Below are 20,850 nucleotides of genomic sequence, written 5' to 3'. Positions count from 1 at the left end.
CGTATAAGTCCTAATTTGAAAAAAATATATGTTATAAAAACGTACTACCTCATAAAGCCAGTGCTGCTCAAGTTTTTTTAAAATCACAGGAAACGGAAGACAACAATGTAGATAATATATTATTGTAATCATTTAAACTTGGCAAAGTCTCAATCTTATAAATTGGCGATGATGCCAGCGATTCTGTTTATTAAAGTTTATTGAGCAATTTAAATCAGGAAATACTCGTTAAAAAGTTTTATTTATGTTCCATCGTTTTTTGTAAACTCGAAACAATTGTATTTCTGTCGTATGAAATAATACTACAGACGTCATTGAAAATCCATTATTTGTGTTGTCAGAAATTCAATCGATTTTAATGTTAAACGAAAATAAATTTTTAAAAACATCAATAAGTTTATTGCATTCAGGTACAGTATTTTTTCAAACAGATTATAAATAAATCACAATACAGCATGATCACAGACAGATGGCGTTAGATTAGAGAATGTGCTTTGTGCTCTCTCTAGCGGCCTCAATAAACTCTTCCATCACCTCACCACTGACGCCAAACCTCAATGGATTGTCTTCGGTTAGGTGCTCGAAGTATTTATCAACCACTTCCTCTTGCTCCGGAAAATCCAATGAACCTGCAAAATGCAGTACATGTGTGTTTATGGTATAAAATGTAATGCATCTATCAAAAATTACCTTTTTACCCGTAAAAGTGGAGTAAAAACTAGAAATTATTTAGGGACTAAGGAAGACCTCTTAACAATTCTGAGTCCGACAGTGAGAAGTTCAACTAAATTGCGTGGTATAAATGTTCACATGAAAGAAAACAATTCGATTAAATTCAAAATGTAACAAATTACCTGGTCTCATCATCCGGATGACATTGCACGCTTGGTCGGGCAAAAACCTGTGGAAGTGTACTAGATAACAGGCCAGCATCACGCCACAGCGACTGCGCCCTTGTCGGCAGTGGATGCCAATCACCTAGTACAATCAAGTTTCTCATGACATTTTTGCAGATCTTGGAAATTATAATATTTGGGGTTTCTTAATATTTCTCAAACTTACGAGAATATTTCTATTTGCCGTCATTCATTAAGTCAAAATTGAAAAGATTGCATACTTTAAACCACGAATATTGCCGTTGCATCCAATCTCTATTGTTTTTAAGATTAACTAGTGTTGCTAGTTTTATACACACAATAAGTTACAACTCTATCACCAAAAGATATCGGTGTATGAATACGACAAAGTGAATAAAGATCAACAAAATTAATTAAAAGTGGATTTTTGACTGTTTTTACTTAAAGATAACAAGTAAGAATCAAATTGTATTAATTAATTCACTCGTATTGGTCGACTCGCCCGGTGCAATATCACGACTGCACAGATAGAAGACAGCCGTGAAATGGAAGCAATTCTGCGTTTTGTCTGAGGAGTGTGCGTGTCGTATTGGCCTAATTTTAGTCCTCTTTCCCTTCTTACTCTTTTCTTATAAGGAAAAGGGAAGTGGATTTAAATATCGAGTGGATAGGAAAGGGGATATATCCTCTTTCTATCGATTAAAGGTAGGTAACGCATCTACAATCGCGGAAGTCTTTAGTCGTATTCATGTTGCTGCCTGCTCTTTTGCCACATATATAAAAAAAACTCACCTCGCCATTTTTGTCCGCTCGTTTACAAACGTCAATGAATTTTTTTATTTGTTCTATTGTTGGTAATTCGAACTCTTCTATCGGTATCTCTGTCCACCTCAATCTGGCAATATCGTCAACGGGAGGTTTTTTCCCCGCCGCTAGTGTTACCAGATTCGTTATACCTTGATTGACGAGGAACTGCAAATTCTCCTTATTTCTTGGAAATGCCATGGCTGCTAATTTCTTGGGAATGACCCATGAAAATTTGAGAGGTGGATACGCTTCCACTGCGATTTCTGGGAAAGGATTTTCTGGTATTAAAACTGTTAAATCATTTCTTATTTCCTTTCTAGCGCCAGCTAAATGTCTATCTTCCTGTTCTGTAATATTTTCCATTCTCATATAAACTTGAAAACCGTCGTCTGCCATAATGTCGAAATGTAAATTTTCCCGCGTTAATTTTTTAACAATAATAATTTCGTCAAAGTATAATTTTTATCCGACTTCAAAAAGAAGGAAGTTGTCGATTCCTTTGTAATTTTTTAACGCAATATTTACGCTGTAACACTTTCGATTCTGACCATCGGGCACAGTTACCGCGTGTTGACTGACGCTACGCAACTAGGACGGGAACTTGGCACTGAAATCATGATTCTGGAGAGGGTATAATATTTATTTCTGGAGTCACAAACCTTGGTATCAACATTTGAACAACAAATGCGAAAATGAACTCTAATACAACATCATAGAGAATAGATGTGTGACGTTTGTTATATTTATAATCTGTGGTCGTTTACCGCCGAAAGCGACAGGTGCATTAAAACATTGGCTTCTACCATCATTATAGAAACGATTATTTTTCGCAAAGCAATCTATCTTTAGTTCATACGAGACGTACGGAACCTTTTACGTATTCTTTTTCGACATATATATTTGACAATAATATTTTATTTTGCAGTAATTAAAGTATTTTTGTATCTTTTTATAAATTTGTTCCGTTTGCCGTGACATTTGTTTTAAAATACTGTGGTCTCCGTTTGCCCAAAAACAAAGAAAACTATAAAATATGTCCTGATAATTCGCAGGGCTATATTGGTAGCAATATAATAATATTCGCCCTATGTATCCATAAATCAACATCTTTATTTAACTTCGACAACTAACTAATATCATTACGTACAAACAAATACAATTTTCAAATGTCATTGCCTCTGTATTGAAAATAACTTATCGTTCAACACTTGCCAAGGGATTTGAGTTCGACGTTCACTTACAAATATAGTTGTGAAAAATCACCATAAATAGACTAACCACATTCAGAGACGTTAAGCAGTCACTATGTAAGCCCTTAGTGTCCATTAAGTATAAGAAATATATTAAGCGGTTGTGTAAGTCACAAAAGTTTCAGAGAACGACAGAAACTGATCATCTCTTAGTCCTTATCACACTCAGGTAAGGTCAGCATCGGTTTTTTGGCTTCCATATCTTCTGTCATCTCATTTGCCATTCCTTCTTTATATTATCACCTTTCATCCATCAATCTCTTCCTAAGCCTATTTCACTTAGAAGTGAAAGAAAATAAGTGTAATAATGGTAATATTTAACAATGCTACGATAGAATTTTCATTGCCGAAAAATAGATAATTAAAAAAATAACTTTGTTTTTTTTTAAATGTAGAAACAACATGCACCATTAACTTTAAAAATGAAAAAAAAAACAGCACCAATTTTAAAATACATAAAATAATACTAATGTTATAAATGCGAATGTTTTTTTGAAGGTATCTCCGGAACTGCTCAACGGATCTTGATGAAATTTGGCACTTAACATAGGCTACTTATTAAGTTTTTTTTAAATACCGCGCGAACGGAGTCTCGGGCGACAGCTAGTATTAATTCAAGGATTGACGATGATAAAAATACTTTATGAATAAGAATATACTTTATTACAATAGAACACAAGAATAACTAGAGAGTAAATATATAGACCATCTGAATCACAATTGATATAAAACATTTCAAATATCTCAACAGCTCGGAACATCGTACGAGTCGTTACGCAGAACAAAATGTTAAGTATAGCGGCGTACAGAATTACGAGAGAGGGGGCACAGCTCAAGGTCAAGCAGTAAAGATATTTGAAATGAAAATTACAAAACTGAACCAAACCAGAATTCAAAAACACGTTACACCTTTCCACAACAACAGGAACATACAGTGTGAACACGTTCTAAGGCATCTTGTGATTTTTCAAACAATTAAGTACATATCCGTATATAAAAAAAGTGATAGAAAATACACAATAAAAATAAAGTGCTAACAATATCAACTAATTATATAATAAAATAATACGCTACATTATACATGTGAGTGTAGAACTTCACCGCATTGAAATTTGTATACATATTGTTATATCTGTCACTCCCTATGAAAAAAACAGAGACAACTATATTTATACAAGTCTCACTGCAGTGTAATTCTACGGTAAAATTAAAGTATAGTTTAAAGCGAAATAATTGATTTTATATCCATATACCCATAAATCTGGGGTAGTAAACATTTTTAGTTAATAGTCATTGAAAAAACAAGACTATTAAGCAGTATATAACTTTTTCCAGCCATGATTTTTTTTAAATTTCTTTAGAAATACTTTCAAAAATACTGAAAGTTGGAATGTTTTGGAATAAATTAATAAAACTGATTAATTTTATTCGTAAAAATTATATTCTTGATGATTTAGAATATTTTATAGTTTTTTTTATAGAAATCTAAAAACCCATGAAAAATAAATTTAAAAATATATCACTGAAAGTTTTAAATTTATCAAAAATCGTCGTCTTCATAATACAAATACACGTTAAAAGAAATTTCATACAGTTATGATTTAATAATTTAATTTTGTCTTAAATGTTATGAACCCCTGACATTTTGTAAATCCAAAAAAATAACCAATTACTCAAAGTTTAACCATTTATAACTTAACTAATCGAGTTGTAATGGTAGTTTATCTTTAAACCTTTAAATCTTTTACATAGCTCTTTTTGATATGTTAACAAACATAAGTAACGTTTTTAACTTATAAATTCATTAAATAAACCAAGAATATAAAAATCCTAGCTTAAAAGCACTTCAGTCGCCTTCTTAATTAATCACTTTCTAATGTACGTAAAGGAATCAGTTCCATATATTTAGTAATGCTTCGATGTGCTTCATTTTGCCACAATATTGTAACAAGTTTGTGTCTTGTGTGTTTTATATTTTTTGGTTGGCAAAAAATTTTTCTTTCTTTGTTTTTTTAATGCAGTAAGGATTTTTATATTCCTGGTCAAGATTTATTTAAAGTACTAAAATAATTAGAAGTCTAGTTAATACTCGAGACTGTTTAAATCCGAATAGAGTTGAAATCGTTTTAAACGACATATGGCTTTAACTAAATGTCGAATTATATCGGATTTCAATGTTATTATATCCGATTTTGATTGTCTGTACGTTCAGATTTTTTTTAATATGTCGTTCTGTATATCAAAAGGCACTAACGTAGGCCCTTATTTTATGTTTTTTTTTCTATTACAAAAAATGTATATAAATAATGATTAAATGCATGAAAAAAACTGGGTAGCAAAATTCAAATATTGCCTAAATATAAGAGGTTCTAGGCAATATTTGCAAAGGAATGTTAATTTCCATCGTCGTTAGACGTTAAACCGCTTTTCCACTGGCGCTACAATTTCAATGAGCAATGTACCATTTCCACTGGCGACAGCGACTTTAACAGTAGAAGAGGGATGTTACAAAAAAATTCAAATCAGCACCTTTAAAAAAATTATAAAATTACTACACGTGTAAATAAACATGACATGGGTTTGATGACGTCATCACAACTTCGTAGATAAAATGGCGAAGTGTTAACGCAAGACATTTGTTACCGCACTAACATAGTAAAAGTTTTATAACTTAGAATGCAGTGCACTTTAGTAAATAAACATAAATGTATGTTTCCACTGCAGAAACACAAGTGTAAAAACATTGTTTTTTTAAAAAAAAAAATTATTCACAGTGACAATTTTTGTACAAATGTAGCGCCAGTGGAAACGCACTCTAAATAATTCCTAAGCCTAAATATAATTGAATTTTTTTTTCTAAACATTAAAAAAGAATGCAGTTCTTTTATGCATCTTCAGTTACTATCAAAAAATAACAATATGGATGGAATCCCTCAAACCTACAAACTAATTTATTGTCCAAATTGAAAAGAGAAAAAAAAAATCAACCGACACTATTTTTTTCTATTTTTTCATTTAATTAAATTCATTTTAAATAATTTCTTAATACTTTTAGGAATGTAATATAGGAAGTTGTTATTTCAATATAAATATTATTTAATATACTAACAGTTACGAAAAATACATACAAAAAAAATCACTTTAAAAAAAAAGAAAAAAAAACCGAAAATGTAAAATTTAACGAACTTCATCCTTTATAATATATATTTTATAATTAAATTAAGTAACAATGAAAGTGTTATGCAACAAATGAAAAGTTATTTTTGTCAAATATTTGATCAAACATTTGATATTGGTCCAAACATAACCAACAAATATACAAACATTTTATCAATTCCTATATACGTATGAAAAAATTTTGAGATATTTTTTATGCAAAAAAAAATAATAAAAAATTTAAAAAATACACTTTCATTGCACTCACAACATATACATATTATGTATAAAATAATTACTATGTAATATATAATTGAGCCAATAATAACAGTTTTAGGCACTTTCTATTGGAACTACAAAAATGCATTATCTAGATTATTTCATTAAAATAACGTCATACCCAGAGACATAAAGACAACCCTGAGTGAAGAATTAACGTTTAGATGTTGTGTATTTTTGAACTTCACTTCAATTTAAATTGTCTTGATATGTTTTATAAGAAAATGGTCTTAATTTAACTTCAAGGTAAATACATTTTTTTTTAGTAATTAACAGGAGCATTTTTTTTTAAGATTATATACTTAATTATATATCTATATTATTTTAAAATTAATTCACGTTATGTTCATAGGAAATATTGTAGATTTTTTGTTATTTTTTTAATAAAAAAAAAAAAAAATTACGCCAAGTTATATTTAAGGCACTATATAATATTGTCTTTAACATAGGGGGTCAATGATTCATATTTTTTTTAACTTACTTTTTTCTTAACTTAACCATTTAGACTTTATTCTTCAAGTTTGAATCTATTACAAGATTATATTTATATTAATACTAGTTATCGCCCGCGACTCTGTTCGCGTGGAATAAAAAAAAACGTAATAAGTATATTTATGTTCTTCCAGATTATGTTCTACATCTGTGACAAATTTCATCAGGACCTGGAGATACCTTCAAACAAACATCCATCCATCCATTAAAACTTTCGCATCTATCTTCTATATATATAAAAGAAAGTCGTGTTAGTTACACTATTTATAACTCAAGAACGGCTGAATCGATTTGACTGAAAATTTGTGGACAGGTAGCTTAGAACCAGGAAACGGACATAGGATAATTTTTACCCCGTTTTCTATTTTTTATTCCGCGCGAACGGAGTCGCGGGTAAAAGCTAGTTTATTCAGTCTAATATTAAGTAAAATTTTAGTTTAATTAAAGTCTTTATAAAATGAACCAACATTTTATGACCACTTAAAAAAGAAAACTGTAGAAAATTTACGAATGGAATAATGTAAAAAAAAATTACGTGAATTAATTTTAAAATTTAAAAAGAAATAATTGCTTTCATTATTGCTAACTTACAATCGATATTGTGACGTAACGACATATACTATTTTGACACGTATCTCTATATTAATAAAGCGCATAATCGTTTGTACCAACACGCAAATATTAAAATGAATCACTTCACTGCACGGATTACGGAATGTCTTGCGATTTTGTGACCAATTGCTTAGAGATTATGGTTTAAAGTCGCTTGATATACCAAAAATTACACTGCATCGTAGTAATTGTCTTTCTTTGATTTTAGGCCTTATTCTTTAGATATGTTGATTTAAAATCGCTTGTAATATAAACATTTCACTGCACCAAATGTATTGAGCTTTCTTTAGTATGGAATGCCTGTAGTACTATGGAATGCATTCATGCGATTTTAGTCCTAATTACTACGATGTTTTAGTTTAAAATCGCTTGTCTTCTAAGAATCACTGCAGCGTAGGTATGTTTCAGTCTAAAATTGTTTTTCTTTATTCTGTGATTTTAAACCTTATTTCTTAGTTGTTTTGGTCTAAAATCGCTTGTATCCTCGCGCGTCGATACCTATCAAGTATATACTAAAGATGTAGCACTTGACCGTCGTCTTTGACGGGGATATGAAATGCGGAGGGTTCAGGGTTCTGGTCCTCCAAGGTCACAGCTGTCAGGTCTACTATCTCATCCTGTTCATCTTGATCGAATCTGGAATTATATAAAAAAATATTTTATAATATTTGCCAGCCATCGATTTGTGTTGTTACACGCGTGTTAACCGCGTGTATGTCTCGGTTATGTTCCGTTAAGTACCTGTCATCATCATGCTCGCTGGAAGGCTGCGAGTGGCGGGAGACTGTCTCTGGCGGCGGAGGGCCAGCGCGCTGGTTTGCTGGACGGACTGTTATTATCAGGTTCGAAGAGTTAGCCACCATCATGTCCGTCACCTGAAGAGAAGTTTTTATAAATTTAGCAAGTGTTTTAATCTATACATTTTAATTAAAAATAATCGTCTGTCTGTGTCTGTCCGTAAGTTCTTTGTTACCGGTAATCTCCGGAAAGACTGGACCGATTTTGACGGAACTTTGACGGGAAGGTAGTTGATGCACGCGGGAATGTTATAGGATAATTTTTTAAAACTTTAATATAGACTTTATTATTATTATTTTTTAATTCTTCTCTGACAAAGTCGCGGGCGACTGCTAGTATTTGACATTAAAACCTTAGATATAACAGTGTATTCAAAGTGTTCAAGTTTACCAACTCAACTTGGCGAGATAAAAATCTTTGTTAAATCTTTTGTATGAAAAAAAAAAAAAACTCAAATATAGAAGTAATTTCCTCACCTACGGAAAGTGACACATTTCCACTAAGTAACTATTTCACTAGACCGCCATTCCCAAAGTCACTGTTTAACCTATTCTAGCTAGTGGAATAAGGGTATAAATACCACTGACCTGATCCAAAGTCTTGTTGGAGACATCGATACCGTTAACTTCCAGGACCTCGTCGTTGACGCCCAATAAACCGGTGGATTCCGCGAGACCACCGGGTACTAGCCGCGATATGAAAATGCCGGGGGAACGTTCCACACCGTTCGGTGTTACACGTACTGATGTACCGTCTCTGTTATGTTATAACATAATTAACTTGACGTAACATTTACACAAAATAAACATTTATATTCGTTTTGTAACGAAAAAACTCAAAAACTACTGAACCGATTTCAATAGTTCTTGTACCATTAGAGAGCTACATTATTCCTGATTAACATAGGCTATATTTTATATCTTATCTTACTAATCTTTATAAATTAAGATAGATGGATGTTTGTTATTAGATATAGTCAGAACGGTTCAAAGGATTTCAATGAAATTCGGCACAAATGTAGAACATAGTCTGAAAGAACACATAGGTTACTTATTAAGTTTTTTTAACTTCGCGCAGACAGAGCCGCGGGTGACAACTATTTTGCTATATGTTTAAAAATAAAGAATCCACATATACACACATATTATACACATATTATCAACTAGCAATCCTCTTCGCAAGAGGAGAGTACACAATAAATAATAAAAATCATACCTGATAAAGAATCCCAAAGGTCTGTCAGAGCCATGTTTGAGGAGTTTCACTCTTCTACACGTCTCTGGCACAATATCTACATCAATAATTGCCGATACCTAGAAAAAGAAAATAGTACATGAATATAATTTTACTAATTATATTTATAATACAACTAGCTGTCGCCCGTGACTCCGTCCGCGCGGAATTGAATAAAAAAACACAATAAGTAATCTATGTGTTCTTCTAAACCATGTTTTACATCTATGCCAAATTTCATCGAGATCCGTTGAGCCGTTCTGGAGATACCTTCAAACAAACATCCATCCATCTAAACATTCATATCTATTCTATATATATAAAAAAAGTCGTGTTAGTTACACCATTTATAACTCAAGAACGACTGACTCGATTTGACTGAAAATTGGCAGGCAGGTAGCTTAGAACCAGGAATAGGACATAGGATAATTTTTACCCCGTTTTCTATTTTTCTTTTATTCCGCGCGGACGGAGTCGCGGGTAAAAGCTAGTTTATAATATTAGTAAGATGCGAATGTTTGAATGGTTATGAATGCATGTTTGTAAGAATTTATATCCAGAACGACTGCATGGATCATGTTGAAATTTGACATAGAAGTAGAACATAGTCTGGAAGAACACATAGGCTACTAATTAAGTTTTTTTTTTTTCAATTCCGCATAGACAGAGTCGAGGGCAACAACTTTAATAATCAAATTTTTTTGATAAAAAATAGCTTTATCCACTTCTCATCCGTTCGCCTAATTTCTTTTTAAAGAGGTACAAAGTTACCGTTCGTAAGTAACGGGATTCTTACCACGATTAGGCTGTTTGAGAATCCGATATTTCGGCACAGTTGCATGCGCCATGTTCACGGGTTGACTGGTGTTGTGCGGTAGTGTAAAAAATGTTAAAGATAGCCGTATCGGTCTACCTTCTTTCTGATTCGGCGACCACTACTAAAGAAGGTAAAGGTTTAACCTTTTTTACACTACCGCACAACACCAGTCAACCCGTGAACATGGCGCATGCAACTGTGCCGAAATATCGGATTCTCAAACAGCCTAATCATGGTAAGAATCTCGTTTCTTACGAACAGTATATTAGCAAAAAACCGCGAAAGTCTAAAGTTATAGGTATATGTACAAAGGTTTTGCTTCACTTAATAATATAGTAAATTCTTTGTTACCATTCTAAAGTCGTGTGGATTAGATATAGCCAGTCCTTTGTTCTTCGCTGGTGTACCGCTCAGGATAGACGAGATTATGTTCCTAGGTCGCATTGTACCATATCCATTAAGTTCTTCGAGACTGTCCCCTGAAATGAAGAAATAGGAGATATTAAAAAAAAATCTGGAACACTTTCATTAGATCGATGGCACCTACGAATAAGGGCCAATGTGGAAAGTGACAACTTTACAGTAGAGCCTCTCGAAAGTTTCAACCATATAAGAAAATAGGCCGCATAGGCCCTTTTAATTCAGCAAAAAAAAAAACATTTACACCAGTAAATGTGTATTTTGTTTAGTGCATGTTGTTAACTAAACAAAGAGTAAGCTTTTAACATAAAAAAGCAAAAATAATTAATTTGTTACTTTGGCCCTTTACATAGCACCCATAGAGATATTTCTTAAAACAATCAACTTGTAATTTTGGTAAAATATCCCTTGAAATGATTACATAAGGTCTAAAATTCATTACAGCAACATATTTTAGTAGCATTGAGCTGTTATTGTGGATTTTTTCTGTGATGTTAGATCCTTGGTGGGTCGTAAATTAATTTCTTTAACTACGATTTGTGAAAAACCTACTGTATACATTTTGTACAGTACTTAATGGCATTTTTTTATTGTAAGTGACTTACGCATAAGTAAATTTATTGAATCAAGTACTACAGATCACTTTTTTTTCGCCTTCAAAATATAAATCCTAGTCAATAAAAGATCCTTGACCACTTGTGACGTAAAAAGACATCAACAATAGTCCAATGTCCAAGAAAGAACGGAAGCGAGTAGTTAAGGCGATTTAACAAATACCTTGGCCTTGCTAACTAAGCAATTAGTTCAACTATTCATTGAATTGATTCAAAGTGTATAGAGTTCTAACGAAAAAATGTGTTTCGAGTCGAAAAACATGTAGCTTTAAGAAATCACCTTATCCTTTGAATAAAGTTACATCTCTTATGATATCTCTTAAAAGATCTAACCTTTTTATCTCGCGTTTTAATTCTCGTGTCACGGGGTTCGAACTTGAACTCCTCCGAAACGGCTTGACCGATTCTCATGAAATTTTGTGAGCATATTCAGTAGGTCTGAAAATCGGCCAACATCTATTTTTCATAACCCGCCCCCCAATTTAGTTTTTTTTTTAACTGCGCGCGGACGGAGTCGCGGGTAAAAGCTATTTATATTATAATATTAATTATTACATCGTGATAAGTATTATGAAACTGACTGAAAAATTGTCTATCTATTTATTATACAAAAAAAAAAAACATGTAAAAGGTCCTTCTTGAAGATAAGCCTACCATTACTCTAAACTAGGTTTATTTATCACACGTTGTCCCACTACTGGACAAATTAACTCCAAACCTCTTAAAAAGTTACGACCAATTACTATTACATATACCTTGTTTATAATAGCCGACAGTAAAACTAGACCTCCAAGTAATTATGACCATGAAGTATAGTTGACCATTAATGGGTATTCACCCTGACCACTTTAACAGATGTTTATATTTGTTACTAGCTGTCGCCCGCGACTCCGTCCGCGCGCAATTAAAAAAAAAATGAAAAATAGATGTTGGCCGATTCTCAGACCTACTGAATATGCTCACAAAATTTCATGAGAATCGGTCAAGCCGTTTCGGAGGAGTACGGGAACGAAAACTGTGACACGAGAATTTTATATACATACTAGCATTTACCCGCGACTCCGTCCGCGCGGAATAAAAAATAGAAAACGGGGTAAAAATTATCCTATGTCCGTTTCCTGTTTCTAAGCTACCTGCCCACCAATTTTCAGTCAAATCGATTCAGCCGTTCTTGAGTTATAAATGGTGTAACTAACACAACTTTCTTTTATATATATAGATTACAAATAAAACGTATCCATCAAGTAACTTATGTAGGTATAGTCTGTGAACGAGCGAGAACCATTAATATGGGTCTAGGTTATTTTCAATATAACGCACACACTAGGTTACTTTCCTAGCTTTATGCCCAGTGATGATTAGCACATCTTACTAATTTTTAAATGTGAAAGTTTAGATGGATGGATGTTTGTTTGAAGTTATCTCCGGAACGAATCAACGGATCTTAATGAAATTTGGCACAGATGTAGAACACAGTCTGGAAGAACAGATAGGTTTACTTATTATTTTTTTTTCAATTCGGCGCGAACGGAGTCACAGTAGAGTAGACAGATAGTTAGCAATAAAATATGAATGATTGCAATGGTGAAGGAAGTCCTCTGTGTAGATTGAGTAAAGGGCTATATTAAGTTTGTGCCTTATATGTATTTTTTTGTATGTATAATGTGTGTAACAGAAAATGTTTTTCTTTCTTTCTTTAAACGCAACGCGTAAGAAGATGACGAATTCAGTTGTGACGGTTAATAGAAATATATGGAAGAATAGAACTTAGCCGACCCACTGTAAGAAAGAGTGAGGAGCCTATCCGGTCAGCATTGCTATGTTAATTATAAATATTTCTTTATTCTAATTTAATTGTGATTTAATTCTGTTTTACGCATTTATTTTATTTTGTAATACGTTAGTTTTTAATTACGTTATAATGGTGCAAAGGACTAAATGTTATTATATTTATATATTTTTAGTTCACGATGATTTATATATTTTCAAAGCCTAAATGGATTGAACAAAGACATTAGAATTTAAAATTAAATTACAGTCAGTAGAATTTAAAATAGAAAATTTAAAATTAAATATTGCCAGTTTTTATCTGTTAAATTAAAACGCTCTTACGAGCTAAGAATAACAACGTGAGCTATTCACAGATACTCAACACTAAGGGTACTTCTATTAGGGTCAAGTATATGGGTCAAGAAATCTTGTATAATTTTTTTTATACATTTTACGCTTAAACACGTGTAAAGATCCTCAAATTAGTCTAATTTAATATATACTGAATTTCGTGTGACATAAATGACTAGAATAACGATTCAGTGTGCAGTTACCTTTATCCCATACATTTCAAATATCAAAGAGATTCTATAGATATGACGTCACTAGCAAAGCCTACACCTGCGTGAAATCTGAACAAAGAGCGTACCTTTGAAGGCAACCTTCCATAAACAGCTGGAATTACTTAACACTCTATTTCAACTAAGAGATTTAACGCGTGAGTTTAACTTTTTAGCCGACTTCAAAAAGAAGGAGGTTATCAATTCGACTGTATTTTTTTTTTTATGTGTGTTACCGCGAAACTCCGCCCCTGGTGGCCCGATTTTGATGAAAAATATTTTAATCGAAAGGAAGTGCTTGCAGGTGGGTCCCATTTTTTTTTTAATGTATTAACAGTTACTACCAGATCAGTGAAAAAACGCGTGTTTTGTTTATAGCAGCCGCTTGCGGTTGGAAGTGATAGTGGAAATAGGTTCTAAATTCTAATCGAGGCATTCTGTGTAAATAGTTAATTGATCATTTATAATGTTCCTACTATTTGCAAATTAATTCGAACTACAATTATATTCTTTAAATTGTAAAAATGATACAAAACAATTTATATTATATTATTCTTGTGGCTTGTGTCATTCACATCAAGTATCATAATAACGCTTTTGTCCCGGGGGGATGTAGGCAGTTAATTCAAATTTCAAAAATTTAAATCTTTCCGTGTAATATTTATAGTTTAAAAAATGGTTGTCATCTCTTAAATTCTATATGTAAAAATAGTCAGAACAATATGTATGTATGGGGAAAGGAAACACGCACAGATGCACCGGTCCGCCACAGTCCGCTAACTATGAGTTCAAATTAACTGTATATACGTATTCACTTTGGTATGAATGTGCTTTATTATAGTTAAAAAGAATGAAAATCCACACATTAGTAAGGGAGGCGAAGCGTGGATTTCAGAAAAACTTGAGAGGTGTGTTGGGACACCCGGATGGAACGAAGTTCCTTTCGATTAATTAGTGAAGGAACCAATGTTTATTCTATGAATAAAAAACTTAAGTCTCCACAAGAAGTACATTTTATTTCTATGAATTTCGTTATATATTGTCACGTCGTTGCCATGGTGAAGTAGCGCTCATTCGTCGTTAACATACTATAGCAAAAAGTGTCGTGACAACTTTTCCTAAGAATTTTTTCCGTCTAGCCCCCTTTCACAACGCGCGATAAGGAACTTCGTTCCAATAAATTCGAGCGTGGCAGTAATTTTGACCGACTATTCTAGAAGCAAAGCTAGTTCATGGAGCGATTAGATTTTTGGTAGGAATACTAGGTTGGCTACAAAGTGGGGAACCTTAACAGTCACGCTCAATTAAATCCAAAAATCCCCGCTTCGCCCCCCTTACTACAATTACTACTCGATTGAGATAAATGTTGGGGAATGTTTCGTTGATGTTTGTCTTGACGACAGCCTAAACGGTTGGACTTATACTGTTATTGTATGGGTTTTTATTCCGGTTTTTTTCATATTTATATTAAGCTTTACTCATAAAAAAACCTTTTATAGTAAATATGACAACCATTGTATAAAACAATAGACAAACAAAAAAGTTTGTGCTATTGACAGTCTGTTGCAAACCGGCCAGTATTTAAAACTTTCGAAAAAAAAAACAACTTACTATGTTACTTGTTATATATCATGAACATACAAAGCAATGTTAGCCTTATTTCATAACAATAACATAAAATAAATATGGGTGTGTCGTATTCTATGCAAATTTGCTTATTGATGACGGGCGTTAATTAAACAGGATATCAGCTATTTGTGCAGTCGATGAATTTAATTCAGTTCCCACTTAAGATAGAATCTTACAGCAAAAATATCACCAAAGACGTATGTATCTTGATTAGACAAGTTTCATATTAATTGTGAAGTCATCAAATTACATTTTAGGTAAAATGGGTAGGAAATAAATGTCCTCGAGTGTATAGTCAGGGCCTTTCGCGGTTTTCCACTTACAAAAACATTAGCTTGTACCTTACAACGAGACAAACTCTACCCCTTCTTACAAAATAATCAATTAGTTAGCAGTAAGTTGCGCAAAAGACACCATAATAGTTAAATGCAATTTGTCGTATTTTCGCTTTCAATGTGGAATACCACCAGATTCCCCCACAGTACATTTCAGAAATAACTAGAACAATTATTTAACTTTCTTCCCTTAGTGTCACTTACCTTTCCTTTGTATGATAACCCTGAGTAGCGGCCTCGCGGTAAGCAGCGCTCTGGCCAGGTTATCGTCATTGTTGATCGGCAGTAGATCACCGTCTCTAGGGTCCGTGTAGGAGATTAGAAAGGCGACGTCGTGTAGACGGTGCAACTTCTCTATCAGACCCTTGAAGTCTTCATACTTCAACTTCTCCGTACGACTGAGAGCAAAGCGACGGAACTCTGCATCGAACTGTGGATATAAAGGGGAAAGTTCTTCAAAATGATAAAGAAAGCATATCATAGTAGACAATTTTAGATCGTAATTTCAGGACTGGAAGCCACAAAAATCACTGTATAGGGAATTATGGAAGAAAACTCGGAGGGGCTTATGTCTTGCAGTACAAGGATAAGGGATAATAATAAATAAAAATCTGTTTTCAGGTGGAAGCTGTCATTGATTTTCTATTCCTCTCTAGAGTGTCATCAGGTTTAATACCTGATAGACAGGAATATATTTTGGAGGAGAATATTTTGAAGTTAATTATTTCTCTCTATGAAAATAAAAAAATTATAATTATCACAGCAACTTGCGAGCTTTTCAAACATTTGATCGTAATTTATCTTATCATTATTGGCTTACGAGATAATCAGTAAAATCTTGCGTTACACCAAGTCAAACAAAACGCAAACCATGGATTTTAATCCAAAAATATGGTTAAATGAATACTCTGCAAAAACAAGAAAATTCAACGCGGAAACGCTCTTTTTTTCAAACCGAATGAATTTTTTTTTTTTTTAAACACATTTTTCTAGCATCTGTTTATTCATTACTAGAGTTCCTATTAAAGATCGTTTTTGGCGGGAAAAATCACAAACAAGGAAATTATTTAACATGTAATTAACAACATCATATAATACATATATACAAAGAATACCTAATAGAAAAAAATCAAACAACATTACACTAAGGCGAGTTAAAATAATTCGATCGTTGAACAATAACTCACTAAATAATAAAACATACAAAACAAACAATAAAGCGCCATTGAAATTGACGCAAACTTTCAAGAATACATCTTACGTCAGAGCACAAAAACAATCACAAGAATTGTTATAATATTTACGAAAATGGAAATAATTTTAACTAGTGGAATTCAACCTTAATTAAAGTTCTTTATATGAAATTATACGACGAAAATTGTAGCATTACGTATTGTGATGAAAATGTCTACATTGCAATAGTAATTTATTGAAATTCACAAAATATTAAAATGTACAGACAAATAATTAACATTTCATATTAGTGTCACTCATGCCACCTTTCTACTGGTAAAATAAACGGAACAAACTATATTTCCTTTTACAAACATGACAAAGTATATTTGCATAGATTATCTTTAACAAATAAATATGAATTATAAAAAAAAAAACAAAAATAAGAGCTAATTATTAATCAATTTATGCCCATTTAAAAACTATTTTTTTTACATGAATCACTAAAACCACAAGCACCTAAACAATTAACTGTGTAAACACAAAAAAATGTGGCATAACATACTATTGTTCTATCTTAGGGCAAAGACCTTTCTCACTGGTATCCTTAAACAAAGCAATTTATTACACTAGCAATGCACCCCGACTTTGCATTACATCATTATTATAATTGATGTAAACTAAATTTCGAGTTAGACTAAATCTTACTCATTTTATTAGTATTATAAATGGGAATGTTTCAATGGATGTATTTTTGTTAAAAGGTATCCCCAGAATGGCTGCATGGATCTCAGAAATTTGGCACCTTTTTATAATTTTATGCAGACAAATTTGCGGGCAAAAGCTAGTAATGAATATTTAAAACATTTCTGCATTAAACATAGTGAAGCGACCTGCATCAAAGAAATTGCAAAGGTGTGTGCTGTAAGCCAATCCATACCTAAATTATGGTATGCTCAAGCCCCTTGGTGGGGGATGTGTCCCATGTATGTGATTATATGTATGAAGTTCCACTGTGACCCTAGCGTAAATTAATGAACCAATTTTTATAAATTATGTAATTTGTATTCTATTTCGTATTTCCCTCCGAGTTGTATTATCATTCATCTTTACACTTTCTAACAGATCATCATCAACCTGCCCTTATCCCTATGGAGGGTCGGCACAGTATGTACTACTCCTCCATACATCTCTATCAGCCGTCATATCTGAATTTACCCCCTTCTTACGCATATCCTCTTTCACACAATCCATCCATACTTTCTTTGGTCTTCCTCTACCTTTATAGCCATCCACATTCAATCTTGTTACTTTTTTGTTTATATGATTATCATCCCTCCGCATAACATGTCCAAACCACGCTAACCTTCTGCTCCTCAATTTCTCAATAACACTTACACTTTCTAACAGCAGTATTTTTTAATTATAATTGTGTCCAAATTGTATGATCATATTTCTTACAATGAAATTATTTCATTGTTGTTTCTTATTACACCTTCATTGTTGTATTGTTTATTGTATTCAGTACTACATTTTGGCCTTGTATCATTATATTGTCAGATTTCATTCGAATATCAATTGAGATAGATAACAAAGTTCTATAGAGTATTAGCTGTCGCCCGCGACTCCGTCCCCGCGCAGTTAAAAAAACTAAATGTGGGGGTATGAAAAATAGATGTTGGCCGATTCTCAGACCTACTTAATATGCTCACAAAATTTCATGAGAATCGGTCAAGCCATTTCAGAGGAGTTTAACCAAAAACACCGCGACAGGAGAATTTTATATTTTAGATATACCAACTTAGATTTACTATTATTGAAAAAGAAGACTTCAGCAGTTGTAATAATAGTAATGTAAAGCAACCAAAGCTTCGGATGAAAGGAGATTGCATGTGGTTAAGGTGAGATAGATTTGTTGTGTGACAAAAAGGGATAAAGTTAAGAATGTATATAGATTGCCAATGTGCAAATTGACAATTTTACAGGAGAGACTCTCAAAGTTTCAACCTTAAGGAAAATAGGCCGCATTTATTTCAGCAAAAAAATAACATTTACACCTATAAATATGTATTTGTGTTTAGTGCATGTCAACTAAACTAAAAAGTAGCTTTTAACACAAAAAAGTAAAAATAATCAATTTGTTACTTTGGCCATTATACATAGGACTCATTGATAGTAGAGGAAGTTTAAACATAACACCAGACATAAGTTGAGAAGCAAAATGTTACCCTGTGTTATAGAAATTTTATGCGGAGAGATGATTATGAGATGAGAAAAAAGATTGAAAGTGGATGGCTACAAAGGTATAGGAAGACCGAAGAAAGTATAGGTGGATTGTGTGAAAGAGGATATGCATTAGGAGTGAATTCAGATATGACAGCTGTTAGAGATATATGGAAAAGTAGTACTATATTGAACCTCTGAGAGACAAGGGCATGTTAGTGATAAAGAAGGTGATAGTTTTAGGAACATAGCTATGTATGTCTAGGGAGATACAAGGTGACATGAGGGACTCAATGTGTATGTTGGTGGGAAATAAAGTTGTGGGTCTTTAAGTTGGAGAAAAAAATGCCGCAGCATAAATTTCACCGGTAAAATTTTGAAATGGATCTATGAGAAATGTTTGGGAATCTCTGTTATAGATACATTGTAGCAGTGAAAATCTTATGTACTTGAGAGGGATTCTATGAATCATTATCAATGTGGTTGTCAAAAGGTTAGAAGCCCATGATTCATCATTTACATTAAAATGGTTCTAGTCACTAGTAGGTCAATTTAGTAAGTCATCAAAATGTATATTAAATATGCATCAAAACAATAAATTATTTACCCACATCTTTTATCTATATCTTACTAATATTATCATTGAATTCCAAAATTACTGAAACAATTTGGGTAAACTTTGGATCAGAGTGAGATTGTAACCCGTGCATAGGCAACTAAGTTTTTTTCTAATCTATATATATAAAAGAAAATCGTGTTAGTTACACTATTTATAACTTAAGAACGGCTGAATCGATTTGACTAAAAATTGGTGGGCAGGTAGCTTAGAACCAGGAAACGGACATAGGATAATTTTTACCTCGTTTTCAATTTTTATTCCGCGCGGACGGAGTCGCGGGTAAAAGCTAGTTTCACATAATTCACAGTCACAGGAGACAGCTAGTATTAACATAAAGTACTAGTTGAAGGCTTAATTTCCACACAATTATGAAATAGTCTGCAAGGAATTTGTGTTTGTGAAAATAATAACTAAATAATACACTATTTGTCAATTAAAAAGAAAAAACCCATCTAATTGTACTCTATCACAGTTCGGAAAAGAACAGAATCTAATGACACCTCACTTGTTAAAATTCCTTCAGTTGTTTAGGCTACAAACCCTTTCAATGGAATTGACATATAAACAAAATAAAATACATCAAAACGTACCTACATATACATGAAAAATATTAACCTCTGAGCCAGTCGGTTAAAAAGAGCTTCTTATCTACATACGTTGGTAAATTGTAGAAAACAAGATCTTTAACACAATTAGGAAATTTCATTTTTATCTTTGAGACCTATTTCCATCAGTAAGACTAAGAATTTAAGATATAGGTTTAAATTTCACCAACTCAATATATTTGGTCAGTATCTAAACACTTTAAAGGCAACGTTTTATGAATGTGATCATTTCAGTAAGTATAAAGAAGACGGGTGCAATAAATTGCAAACTTTTCTCATAAATAGAATCTATAAATTAGAAATTTAGTCCTACATACCTTAGTTTTAACTTCTACACTTTGGCTGTCGATACGAGCAGCTATTTTATTCTTCGACATCTCGAAAGCATTTAATACACTTACACTTAATCCAAAAATTTATTTTAAAACATTTAGGCACTTGATTTGCTAGAAAACATTGTAAAATATAAAAAAGTTTTTAAATAATTGAGGCTGTTCCTCACACTCGTAACTCTCGCGTCGTAATTTTAATAGATACTGTTTCGTTTACAAATATTTTACAGTATTAGTAATTATCGACCAATCATAATAAAGGATGAAAG

The 20,850-nt window shown here is 32.6% G+C and overlaps 2 protein-coding genes across 2 annotated transcripts; both read right to left on the bottom strand.

The window, feature by feature from the left end:
- Positions 1–401: 401 nt before the first annotated feature.
- Positions 402–2,289, bottom strand: LOC106711919 (dual specificity protein phosphatase 23). Its single transcript, XM_045684559.1, has 3 exons — positions 1,650–2,289; positions 855–978; positions 402–629 (listed from the first exon to the last, which is right to left on the bottom strand). Exons 1-3 carry the CDS (start codon positions 2,058–2,060, stop codon positions 481–483), a joined length of 684 nt encoding a protein of 227 aa, XP_045540515.1. The 5' UTR covers positions 2,061–2,289; the 3' UTR covers positions 402–480.
- Positions 2,290–7,386: 5,097 nt separating this feature from the next.
- On the bottom strand, positions 7,387–20,771 carry LOC106711922 (partitioning defective protein 6). Its single transcript, XM_014504341.2, has 7 exons — positions 20,567–20,771; positions 15,834–16,059; positions 10,653–10,780; positions 9,467–9,564; positions 8,839–9,007; positions 8,195–8,328; positions 7,387–8,089 (listed from the first exon to the last, which is right to left on the bottom strand). Exons 1-7 carry the CDS (start codon positions 20,624–20,626, stop codon positions 7,966–7,968), a joined length of 939 nt encoding a protein of 312 aa, XP_014359827.1. The 5' UTR covers positions 20,627–20,771; the 3' UTR covers positions 7,387–7,965.
- Positions 20,772–20,850: the final 79 nt, after the last annotated feature.

The sequence above is a fragment of the Papilio machaon genome, chromosome 26 (genome assembly GCF_912999745.1).
Source record: "Papilio machaon chromosome 26, ilPapMach1.1, whole genome shotgun sequence".
NCBI lineage: Eukaryota > Metazoa > Arthropoda > Insecta > Lepidoptera > Papilionidae > Papilio > Papilio machaon.
This window is presented reverse-complemented; position numbering and strand designations above follow the sequence as displayed.